The 13,965-nt window shown below is 29.2% G+C and overlaps 1 protein-coding gene across 1 annotated transcript; it reads left to right on the top strand.

Annotated features, from left to right (window-relative positions):
* Positions 1-7,888: 7,888 nt before the first annotated feature.
* On the top strand, positions 7,889-10,643 carry LOC106397676 (protein indeterminate-domain 16-like). The gene is made up of 3 exons (XM_013838298.3): positions 7,889-8,457; positions 8,674-9,079; positions 9,800-10,643. Exons 1-3 carry the CDS (start codon positions 8,340-8,342, stop codon positions 10,425-10,427), a joined length of 1,152 nt encoding a protein of 383 aa, XP_013693752.2. The 5' UTR covers positions 7,889-8,339; the 3' UTR covers positions 10,428-10,643.
* Positions 10,644-13,965: the final 3,322 nt, after the last annotated feature.

Genomic DNA, 13,965 nt, shown 5'->3' with positions numbered 1-13,965 from the left:
GTTAAATATTTTTGATCAGAAGACTTACTAGACGACTTACTTGTAAGTCACTCAGAAGACTTCAATATTTTTAGCGGGAAACTAAAATATTTTTAGCGGGAGTTAGAAGACTTCCCAGACGACTTACATGTTAGTCGTCTAGACCCTAAACATAACTCCTAAACTAAATTAACTAACCAAACACTTCATAAAATCAAATTAAACTTAAAAAGTGTTTACTATACACAGAAGTAATCGCATGTAGATAAAAATTTAATTTTTCAAAAAAACATTTAAGCTTTCCAAAATCTAACCCTAAGAATACATACAATACTATAACATATGTTGCCAAACCCTAGACCAAAGAATATCATGATTCACTACTTTCACTCATCTATGTTGAAAACAATTCAATTTTATTATATCTTAATTTATATCACTTAAAACTGTTTATAATTACATGATTTTAATTTTTTGCTTATCAAAATATTTTTTACAAAATTTATAAATTATTTTTGAGATCAACTATACCAGACGACTTCTGTGGACGTCGTCCAGAAGACTTAACAGAATCTCAGAAGATTCAGAAGACTTAATGGGGATATATTCGTAAAAATGAATTCTGTTTTTTTGTTTGGTCACAAGAGGATGTTTGTAATTTCACAAGGCCTTTGGGTTACTTTTGCATTTGATTCAAGTTTGGGTATACTTTTGCAATCAAAATCAAGTTTTCAGTCATTTTTAGTAAATCCCCCAAAAAAATTTAAAAAAAATTAAAAATAATTTCAAACATACTTTCGATTTTCAAAAAGAATTTTTTTTATAAAGTACGAATTTGAAAAAGTATACTTCGAAATAGTATATTTCGAAAACACAAAAAAAAAATTTATATTTATTTTTTATTTATTTAAATAATTATTTAGTATTATATATAGGGAACAAGAGTATAAGAGTCTTTTGCCACTTAATGGAGATGATATTTTTGAAAATGTGCCTTTAGTGGTGGTAAAATTGAATAATAGTACCATGAAAGTGGTAAACATGAAGTTCCCCCATAAAAAAATTTGTATTTTAAGTTAGAATAATAGTTAACATGTTTTCTACAAATATATATATGTGCGTGTGTATTATCAAAATTAATTGTAAGTTTATTATTTTTAAAACACAAAAACAAATTAAGATCCTTTTGATTAAATATATTTAATATTTTAAAATATAGGAATAATTATAAATCAGCAGCATAGATAGAAGATTAACAATAATCCAACACAATTATTATTTAATATAAATTAAAATTTTCATATAATAAATTTATTACATAACAAAAATAAACAAACACAAAATATCATAGTTTGTAAAAATGTGCCATATATATAATTTTTCTATAAGTGATTAACAAAAGTGTTTAGAAGTAAGAGATGAGATTATTTATCTTTGATTCTTTTTAATCAAGTTGAAAGTTCTTAAAAATGAATATTCATATGGTCTTTGATATAAACATCTGATTATATGAAAACAATAGTCAAAATTTTGAAATTGATTGGATAATATTAATGTATATAATTTACTTTGGCAAAATATAAGAATAAGTAAAAGTTAAGGACGAATTCACAATATAAAAAGTTCATCTTAAAAAAATAAAATATGTACGATAGATATTCAAATTTGAAACAACATTGTTCATTATTTCATTTTAAAGCAAGAAATGAAATAGAGTTGGAGCAAATCTCACTTTAAAATGAAGCATACAGTAGAAAATGAAGTGGAGTTGGAGATGGTCTTAGAATTACACTCAATCATCCAGATTGTAAGGGAGTGTAATCAATCAATGATTTAAAATCAATTATCAGTGTTTTATAATCCAACAAATTTTTAAATTTTATGATAGTTTAAGTTGGTGAATTCTAAAATCTTTACAATACTCCTTGAATTTTAATTACAATCATTTATTCACGAGACTTCACAACAAATGATTTGAAATTAATTTTAAATACAATTTTGTTTATAAAGCTGAATAACACTAGATTTCAAATATTGGATTTAAATCATTTATTGAATACTATTTTAAATAAGATTTATAAATACTGAATCCAATAACAATAGATTATAAAACAAAATTTAGAATCATCATTTGAATAACGGTCAATTATGTTTTGGATTTAAACTCCAGTAAAATAATTGAACAGCACCTCCAAGCTGTGTGCACCCAATAAAATCAACGTCTAGATACGTTACTGGTCGCGGTATATATCAATTCATCTGTTCTCAACAAATTTAAAATAATTTTTTTTTGACATTTTAATATGGATAATAGTTCGCTAAATCCACACGTGTACAATCCATCCAAAAGATAAGAAAATAGATTTAATTCCATATCAATGAGACAATCAGACAAAAACAATGATCTTAGATGTCCATGTTAGGAATCCTACATCAGAAATAAGAAGGGAGCAACAATACTATACAGAATTATTTATCATTTGGTATTGATTTAAGAACCTATGATTCCTTATCCTCACAAGTACTAATGATGTCCAGTACAAATGTTAAGTTCTTACGGCTAACTAATACTATCTACTGCGTACATATATGTGGGCGCATCTATATTAAAGGATTTAATAAAAATATTTGGAATATTTTTTATTAACTTGGAGATATCTCAGACCTATAGAAGAATTCAGACTAAGAGCCCGACTGGTTTTCCCGCTACGATCCACAAACGCAGTTTTTGCGGTTGGTAGCGGTTGACAGCGTTTCGAAACAATCATACAAACCGCTACAAATCACTCCAAACCTCTTAAAATCAAAAGTTGGTTCCAGCTAGCGTTTGCGGTTGCGGACGGTTGCGGGTGAAAAAATAAATATAAAATTATTTTCAAAATATTTTAAAATTAAAATTTTAAAATAGAAATATTATAAAAAAATATATATACATATTTTATATATTAATTAAAATTCACAAACAGTATCATAATTTTTTTTATAAAAACTTTAAAATAACTATTTATTAGAATTTGTAAACATTTTTTTGTAACATGAATTTTTAAACATTTATATCACACATATATATAAAGATATACACATATATAAAACGAAATAAAATATTTTTTAAAAATATTTAATATAAATTTTTAAAACAAATTTTATTAAAATTATAACTTTCAACTAATTTAAAATTTTTATAAATAAAAATAATATTTATATTAATCGTATTATATTTATAATTATTATATTTTATTACAATAGTATGTTTTTATATTTTTATATTGTTATAATATGTTAATATAGGTAATTTATTAGTAAACCGCTGCAATATCTTATAATAAAAAAGTCACAAATATCATGCAAACGCAGCAATTTTTAAACATTTTACCAGTAATACAAAACGTTTGATACCGCAGCCATCCACATCCGCAAACTCCCGCATCCGCAACCGCAACCGCTGCGATTAAACCAGTCGGGCCCTAATTCCATATGGTAGGTGCAGTTCACGAATGGCTACTCTTTTCGGATATTCAAGTTGACCCTATAAATTATTTGGAAGTTAGGACAAATCATTACTTATTATTACGTGTGTCGTGGGCACATAATCAACTCATGTCTCTGCATGGGTGGGGAATGTAAACCGGAATCATGTGGTGTCATCATATGATCATATCATATAGTTATTCGACGGAGTAAAAACTCTTGCATTGATTTGGACTGTCATGAAAGAGCAAATCATTTAAAAAGTGTACAAAGACCAGGTCCATATGAACACACGGGCCTAACTAATTAAGGTGGAACACGGATCCGCATTGATTATGTTGAAAGCTTGCTTTATATAATTTATTACAACTGCGATGAGATTTTTTGTTTTTGTTAAAAAATCTATCTCTTCGGTGAGATCATGTTTCTCGAATAGATGTCTCTTTTATATTAGGGATATATATCCCATCGGGAATTCTCATGGACATTAAGTAATATATAAAAAGTTAGGACCAATCCACTAATCACCGATTGGTTTTAAATTGGAAGCTCATAATTAAACCCGAATCAAACATAGTATCAGAGCCAGGTTCTAAATACCCTAAACTCATAATTAAAATTAAAATTAACCCTTCTGACCGGGTATAAAGGTCGTGATTAACCCTTCCAACTGGGTATAAAAGTTGTGTTAAACTCGTTCGACCGAGTATAAATGTCCTAAAATTCCGAAATTTCTGGCCGATAAGAGCCATCATCTCGAGGAGGGGTATTAGGATATATATCTCACATCGGAAATTCTAAGGGACATTAAGTAATATATAAAGGGTTAGAGTCAATCCACTAATCACCAATTGATTTTAAGTTGGAAGCTCGTAATTAAACTCGAATTAACATGGTATCAGAACCAGGTTAGATTTATACTCGGTAGAGAGAGTTTATCAGCGTCTGTTGCATATTTTCCAAACGTATGTATGGCTAATCTGATTGTTTCTAAGACCCGTGATGATTTCAAAATGTGTATGCAAATTGTTTTCGCATCAAAGATTTTGTAAAAATCAAAGGTTTTGTAAAAAGCTATGTTATCATGATAAAAGAAACAGCATTAAATATACCATATCGCTACTTTAATTTTTTTTTTTTTTGAATGAACATCTGCTACTTGAATTCTTCTGAGATATAAACTAGTGTTGTTTTCTTTTCTTTTTTGTTCAACAATAAACTAGTGTTGTTTTCTAGAAACATGTTACTACGTTAGCAAGAGACGTTTGTCATATCTTGAACCGCGCGGATGTTTGATTTCATTTTTATATAATTAAAAAAAAAATTACATTGTTAATGGTAAATATTTTTAACATTAACCATATTTTCAAATGTTTATGGCTTTTTCAAACAAAATAATGTTATAATCAACATGCATGGTCTAAAATAAACGTTTATGGCTTTTTCACAAACACAAACGTATATCACAACATAAAGTTGTACATTTTATTCATAAATTTAGATCGAAAACTAAACTATGCAATTATAACACAAACATATATCACAAAATAAAGTTGCACCTTCTATTTATAAATTAAAATTTTAATTAAGTATTCTGATATAAATTGATATAAATTTCAATTATCCTAATTAAAATAGTATAGGGGAGGGTCATAATTCTTTCCAATTCCAAAATTTTAGCATCCCTTTCAAACAAATAAAATAAATTTTATAAATTAGCAAAATATATATAAATATTTGGGATAATAGTTTCTTTTAGAATAAATTTACTAAATACAAATTGTCCATCACTGTTATTGTTTATTCTTAGAGTTTGACCCGTTACCATCTGAATATTTGTTTTAACTTAAATTATTTTTTTGTACTAAATGGTATAATATATATTTGATAATTTAAATGTATTACATAATTGTTCATATAACATTTTTAACACATTACAATTTTATTTATTACTTTGAATAGTTATATTTTTTTATTTTAATCTTCTGTTATATCAAATTGTATCATATAAGCAAATAAAATATTTATAATGAATTGGACTTATATATATGAATACATTATACCAATAATTTAACAATAGTTTATTTTATATTTTATTTATATATTATATAAATTGATTATGATGTTTGGTTTTTTACTTTATAGTTTATTACTAATGAATATTTAAAAATATTTAATATGTTAATACAAAATCTATTGGGAAATCTATCTTGGTTAAAATTCAATTAAAGAAATCTATTATTCAAATTAGGAAAGACATTAGATGATTAAATATATTATTTAAATTAGGAAAAAACAATTAGATTTTAATATAGTTTCAATAAGGGATATTTATATTTTGTATTTCTCTTTTAATAATATAGATAGATTACAAATGAAAAAGATATGGCAATGAGGTTATTAACCTCCACAGAATTCGTTGTCAAAAAAAAAAAACCTCCACAAAATTAACGTGGGCTATAAGATTGTAATCTTTTTGACCTGGGAGGAACTAATTAATATACCAGTTTTTAATTGGAGTTCTTAATCCGGTTTAGCATTGGATATCTCGGACGGTACAATAAAGTTTCGGATTATTTATGAATATGTTTGTATTTACTGATTTTAAATATAGATCGGGTTAATTTCTGCAATTATTTATCAATATGGTTGTATTTATTGGTTTGTATGGTTGGACAACACATAATAGTTTATTTATAAATTAATTTTTGAACCAATTCTTATGATAACAGATTAATTGCAACGGAGTCAACCGCATTTGTCGTCGGTATGGTCAAGTTTAAAGGTAATTTACTTTTATTTAAAATGAAAATTATTAACTCAGTGGCAAGGACTTATAAATATTAAGGAAAACTCAGTGATAAGTACAAAATGTACTTCTCTTAGATTAGATGTCTGAATGATTTTTCTGTTGCACGAACAAATTTACATATATGTATTTTACATTATTTCTCTCTCTCTCCAAAATGTGCTTCGTGCTTGACTGCTGAGTAATGGGTAGCTGCATCTAATGGAGGGACTCAAGATCCTGAGTTTTAATTTGAAATCGAACTTGGAACTTTTCGTAGCGTAATCCTAACTGGACTGGAATACCCTAACGGAGATGATAGACTAGTCACTGGGTTGGCACGTAAAACTGCACATATTTTCGTACATATACAAACGTATATTTGCGAGTAGCCATTCTTACAAATTTGGATTCTAAAGTTACTCCCCTATATCACTAATCACCATTTGCAGAATTCTTCGTACATTAAGCTATGAATTTTTCCGAGTGTTCCACCAAAACATTTTTCTTCAGTTTATAGATAAGCTTATATCTTTACAGTCAACTTGTTATATAAATAAATGAAGACACAATATATTCAAGACAACAAATGTTATCCAGGAAATATTAAGAGCTGGCATGTTTCTTTAGTTGAAAAGAGCTTGCATGTAGTTAACTGAAAATGATCTATTCGTCAGAAATTCACCATTCAAAAATTTTATTCGAGCATACTATGTTCCAAATTTTCTGTTGATCGAAACTCTAGCTAACAGAATTTTTAACACACAAAAATAAGCACAATTGTTAATTTAGTTGATACTTAACGAAGAGGAGTCATGATAATATGGTCCCATTGGCTTTTTGCTTTTCAAGAAGTAACAATGGAGGAGGTGAAAAGTTCTATTGACAACCCATAAAGTAACCCCAAAAAAATTGTTAACCATTTAGATATTAAAAACTGACATTGTCTCTACGTCGTCATCTTCATAAAAAGCATTACATATCCCATGCCCACATGGGAGGGTAAGCCTTTAAAATTCTCTCTACTTGACGCTATCATCCATTTAAATAATGTTAATTACCGAGAATTTTTCGAAGAGTTTTCTTATTAGTTATTGAAAATTTAATCATGCAAAATGTACTTCTCAGATTTTTTTTGGGGGTACATTGCCGAGATTTGCTCGGAATTTTCGGAAAACCAGAGTCCTAATTCTCATTGGAAGTGAGAAGTTTTCGTGTAGTGATCATTTGGTAACATTTCTGTCCAAATTTCCGATCGAAGTTTTTAGTCTAATAGTTCGTAATAATGTTGCTACATTGTCATAATATGGATTTAGACAATGAAAAACATATACACATATCCAAATAATAATGAGGAGTAATTTGTGGAGAAGAAGATTCTGTGATATAAAATAATAATGACTTCGATAATGTTGCTACATTGTCATAATATGGATTTAGACAATGAAAAACATATACACATATCCAAATAATAATGAGGAGTAATTTGTGGAGAAGAAGATTCTGTGATATAAAATAATAATGACTTCGATTTGTTTTGTTGTGAAATAGGATGTTTTTTGTTTCTTTTCCAAATATCTGTGGGCTCTAAGTTTCAACACCGTTTCCTTTGGGTGACATGTATGTAGATATATATGTATGCATACACATAAAGAGAGAGAAATGAAAAAGAAGATGAGTGTATGCAAAGAAGATTAAACAATCGAAGACCATACAATGCCTTCTCCAGGTAAGGTGCGAGGTCAATGAAACAATTAACATAAAGAAGAAACCTTTTTCCAGGAAAATAAGAAAAAGAGAGGAAGCAAAGGCAAAAAAGAAAACTTTTAGGCCTCGGAAAAGAGAGCTGAAACAAAAGTTGATTTCAGAAAGCAAAACCCTTTGTTTCTCCCTCTTAACTCATCTCCCTTTCTTGCTCTATTAGATAAAGCTGAGACAGCACTATCCACCAAATAAAGAGAAAACCTCTAATCTTCACATGAAAAAACAAAAGATTCTTCGATTTTGCTTTTCTTTTTCAGTAGTCACACAGTAATACAGGTACACTTCTTCCAATACCACAACCGTTTGAAAAATAAAAAGAGATTATTATAAACCACATCCGATGATAGACTTCGAGAAAAACATCAACCATCCCTCTTCATCTTCCTCCGATCTCCTCCTTGCCATCAATGGAACCACAGTGAACAACAAGAGGAAACGGAGACCAGCAGGGACACCAGGTTTGCTTCTTTAACAATTCATCTTAAGTCTTTTGATTATCTACTATTAGGTTTTCAATAATTCAGCTAAAATAATATTCCAAATAAATTATGTATATGATTATTTTGTGGATTGCTTTTTCTAAACTAAGCTAAAGATTTTGTTAATTTTGTGTACTGGATAATCCAAATAGGTTATATATAATCTTTTCAAATCTTGTGTATCGGTGGCAACAGATCCAGATGCAGAGGTTGTATCTTTATCGCCACGAACGTTGCTAGAGTCAGATCGGTATGTGTGCGAGATCTGCAACCAAGGGTTTCAGAGGGATCAGAATCTCCAGATGCATAGAAGAAGGCATAAAGTACCATGGAAGCTACTGAAGAGAGAGAAGAAAGATGAAGAGGTGAGAAAGAGAGTTTATGTGTGTCCTGAGCCGACTTGTCTCCACCACAACCCGTGCCACGCACTAGGAGATCTGGTCGGAATCAAAAAGCATTTCCGCAGGAAACACAGTGCTCACAAGCAATGGGTTTGCGATAGATGCTCAAAAGGCTACGCTGTTCAATCTGACTACAAAGCCCATCTCAAAACATGCGGCTCACGCGGTCACTCCTGCGACTGCGGCCGTGTTTTCTCCAGGTTCTTCAGTTCTTCATCATCATTATCTCTTAATGTATAAAAATAAGTGGGGTCAATTTACTATGTTCTGTGGAAACCCTAGTTAGTTTTTCTGGTGCTGATGATTTAATTTCTTTGGTTTCAGAAATTTGACTGTTTTCTTCTTGATAATTTATTAATACAATTTATCAACTGAACAAAAAAAATGTTTTCTGTGATGGTGTGTAATGTTGGTACATTACAGGTATATCTATATATTATCTATAACGCACATAGATTTGTGTTGTTTGTTTTTGTTTTGAATCTGCATATAGATCTACACAACCTACCAATAGAAGCTCAGTCTTTTGACTGTTGCCAGATATGGTTATTTCATATAATTATATAAATCGGATAGTTGTATGTTTTAGACTTTAGTATGTGATCTCACATTGACCCCATTATGAACTTCCATTACAAACACTTTGTTGCATTTATTTAATACGCAAACTAAAAAGTTTTTAATCACGTAATCCCTTTTCCAGATACCTAAATCCATAATTCATTTCTATTTTATATTATTACCTTTGATTACGTACGTACTCCATCAGGCATATATATTCCTCTTGATGTAAACTCTATTCAATTTTTTCATTTTAGTTTAGACCATATATGTATACACTACACTAATTGTCTCTCATATCTATATATATATGAACTAATTACAACTCTTTCATTATTGATTCATTTCCTGTCTTTTAGGGTTGAGAGTTTCATAGAGCATCAAGATACATGCACCATCCGGCGACCTCAACCCACCAATCCCCCGCGTCCTCTACAGCAGAACACATCGTGCCATGCAACTCCATCAATAACCCTTTCGACCACAAGCATTGGACCTTTACTCCATGGACTTCCTATGTTAAGGCCACCACAAGCGTCCCATCAACAGGCACTAGCTTCCGCTTACCCTCTCAATGCTTCATCATCTTCTTACGAAAGCCTTCAGCTTCAACTATCCATAGGAATGGCCAAAACATCATCAAACCTAAAGAGAAGCGAAAAGGGAGAGATGAGTTTAGCATTGGAGAGAGCGAATGAGGAAGCGAGGAGAGCGGATGAAATGAGACAAGAAGCGAAGAGGCAGGTAGAGATGGCAGAAATGGATTTTGAGAGGGCTAAGAATATAAGGGAAGATGCGAAAGCCGAGCTGGAGAAAGCTCAGTTTGTTAGAGAAGAAGCAATGAAGAGAATAAAGGCAACAATCTTGGAGATCACTTGTCGTTCTTGCAAGCAACTGTTCCAGCTCCCCGTTATGGCTGATGAAAGTAAGACGTCTCTTGTTATGAGTTATGTTTCCTCGGCGAGAACGGAAGGGGAATTTGAATGATTCTATACTTCTTCATAAATCCCCACAAGGCCGGGCAAAGGGAAAAACATAATGGTTTTAAATGAAATGATTGTATTTCAGTGTTTGCCATTGTGTGGATCCATTTTTTACTATATGCATCATTTTCTGTGTCCACAGTAAATTCCGAGAATTATTTGGAATTTATGTTAAAGATCTTATCGGTTATAAAAAGTTAATTAATTTGTTTGTTTTGTATTTATCTGATTTTAGGCTGATATTAATAAATATTTTCCCAAACCAAAAAAAACAGATGGTGGTTATTGGTGTGGGGTTGGTTGATTGATTGGTGTAAGTTGAAACTTATGATTATGCAACATTAAGCGTAATAATAAGGTTTAAGAAAATGTTTTGTTCTCTTTACAAACTAATGGACAGTTCCATAATTAAAAAAAATTATACTCCCTCGGCTTTTTAATATAAGTCGTTTTAGAGAAATTTTTATGCTTCAAATTATATAACGTTTTCGGTTTTCTATGTAAAATTTATTAATACTTAATATTATATGACCAATGATAATATACCTTCTATTTTATTATTGGTTGATTAATAATTAATGATGTTTTTGTTTAGAAAATATAAAAAAATAATATTTTTTTAATTTTAGAATGACTTATATTAAAAAACGAAGGGAGTGACTATGAATTGATCGCTGATTGAGGAGGGGGAACATTACTTAATTAGCATTAAATGCGAGAGGAGATTGGTAGATGGTCGAAATTGTGTGCGTAAGATTCTCAGGTATAAATGATTGATGTTCACCTAATAAAATATGATCACGAGTCCACCTCTTTCTCTTTCCCATCTTTACATTACTGTAGTTGTAGCCTAGTAGTCTTAATTCGACCAAACAAGAAACCATCTCTCTCACAGAGAGACGAATCTTCTAAGAAACCGTTGCAGGAGTTAACATCACAAGAAAGTTATGTGGAAAAGAAAAAAAATTTACCAAGAAATTTTGTTTTTGGTATATGGTTTCTTCTTGGCTACCTGATCTTGGAACTTAAAACAGTATGAAATTTACAAAATAATATCTTAGTTATTTTATGTAACCAAGATAAATTATATAAAAATTATACTCCTTCCGTTCCCGAAAGTAAGATGTTTTAGATTTTTTACTTATTCCACAAAGATAGATTTTCTATATGTTTAAGGTATTTTTTTATAATTTTAAGAAACATTATATGAAAATATTTGAATTGATTAAATTTCATTGGTGAAAAGTTATTGGAAAGTGTATAATAAAATAAAAGAAAAATTAAATTATAAACATTTATTAAATTTTTAATAAGCGTAAACACTTTAGAAAATCTTATTTTCAAGAACAGAGGAAGTATTTTTTTAATCTTTGTGCAAAAACCTTAAACACCATTTGTATATGATGAACTGAAGCAATGAGGTAGTATTATCTAACGATCAGCTTATGGATATTGGAAAGAAAAAAAGAGTCTATATCATTTGTTGAGAGGTTAAAAATTCTGAGCTGTTGAATGGGTAAACTAATACTATAGTATATCAAAAAACTGTTGGAGACCGATCAAGCATGTGCTATAAAATGGGAGGAACAAATTCAAAAGATACCATCATGAAAAAAGCCAAAATCAGTGTCAAAGGGAGTGAAAAAAGAAAGATATGCAATGATGTAGAGAGGTAGGGAAGGAGTAAATGCCGTGGTTAAGAGCAGAAGTAGTTGTCGTTTGCCTTTTTAGAAGAAAAAAGTAAAGACATGAATTTCAGTGCCAAAAGAGATTGGTTAGGAGTCAGGCTTCAGTCTTTCTCACCTGACTCTTCCCTCACTTTCATGATTTCATTTCTTATCTCTCTCTGTTCACTTTTCTTACACCTTTAAAGCCCCACACTCTCTCTTCGTGATCTCCACAATCTTGCAATCTTTTGAAAGATGAATTTTCTAAAATATTATGTATATTAAAAATATAATGAAATTTTACAATTAAATTTTATTTTACTTTTACTAGAAACTTTATAATAACTTGTCACAAAATATACAAATTATTAAAAATATTTTAAATTTATTTTAAAATATACAAATTATTAATAAAAATTACTAAAAAGTATTTTTTTTATGGAATAAACGGAGGGAGTAATATGTTTGATAGTTTTGTGTATAACGACAAGGAACAAAATTTTTAAAAAAATAAATATATGAAACTTGTAACAAAATATGTGAAGCTCGTTTTAAAACCTAATTTATCTACATTTGTATAGGGACATGCAAGTTGTAAACCAAAATTTAAGGCCCAAAGCGATATAACAATCTGCGGGTGGGGTGGACACTTCGGCTATTTTATCGGTTAGGTTTGGATTCGGTTAGGTTTGGATTCGGTTCGGTTTGATTAATTTGGTTCTAGAATTTTTTCAACTGAAGTAAACCATAATTAGTTTGGTTTGGAATAATTTCGGTTTGATTTATATTCGGTTCGGTTTGTATTCGATTTGGTTTGTGTTATGGTTCGTTCTAATCAGGTTCTCTTAGTTTAATTTTTTTAACTGAAGTAAACCATAATTAGTTTGGTTTGGATCGGTTTCAGTTGGTTTGTATTCGATTTGGTTTGTGTTATGGTTTGTTCTTATCAGGTTCTCTTAGTTTAATTCTTTTAAGAGAAATAATATTTTAAAACACATGGTCATGAAATCATCATGGTGAATATGAAAAAAATAAACTATATAAACTAAAGGGCAATTCTCCTACAGAGAACATTTTCAAAGTTTTGGTCACAAAAATAGACCACAAGGAGGAAAATGACCAAAATGTTTCATTTAATAGGTAAAATGATACTAATACCCTAGATATACAAAAAAAAATTAATAGTTTTAGATTATATGTTTTCAAATTCGAACTTTTTTAAAAAAAAAAATTCTTTTTTTGAAATTTTTTTTATTTTTTTTTCAAATTTTCTTTTTGTAATTCGAAAATACTTTTTGAAACTATTTTCAAATTTTTTATTTTCAAATTTTTAATATTTATTTTTTATTTTATAAAATTTTAAGCCTCAATCCCAAATCTTCACCCCTTAACTCTAAACCCTAAGGTTTGAATTAGTTATCCCTAGAGGTATAAATGTATATTTACCTATTTAATGAAACATTTTGGTCATTTTGATCCTTAAAATCTATATTTGCGACAAAAACGTTTTTAGTGCTATCCTAGGGTATTTCTCTAAACTAAATCCAATATAAAATTTAAATAAAAACCCTTAAAAAACACAAAAAAAATTATAAGAACGTAATCAAATCAAAGTTAACTAAAGTAAATAGAAAAATAAAAAACATCATTAATATGTAATGCTTCTTAAAAATAAACTATGTAAACTAAATCTAATATAATACTGAAAAAATCTTTAAAAACCACCAAAAAAAGAACTACAAGAACACAATCAAACCAAAGTTAACTAAAGTAAATAGAAAACTAAAAACCCAACATTGATAATAAAGTTAATAGTGACTTTAGTGTTAGGATTTTAGTATATTGTATACTGCTAGTATGTTTAATTCGAATAAT

The sequence above is a fragment of the Brassica napus genome, chromosome C5 (genome assembly GCF_020379485.1).
Source record: "Brassica napus cultivar Da-Ae chromosome C5, Da-Ae, whole genome shotgun sequence".
Taxonomy (NCBI): domain Eukaryota; kingdom Viridiplantae; phylum Streptophyta; class Magnoliopsida; order Brassicales; family Brassicaceae; genus Brassica; species Brassica napus.
Note: the sequence above shows the minus strand (reverse complement) of the source record. Positions and strands in the feature narration are given on the sequence as shown.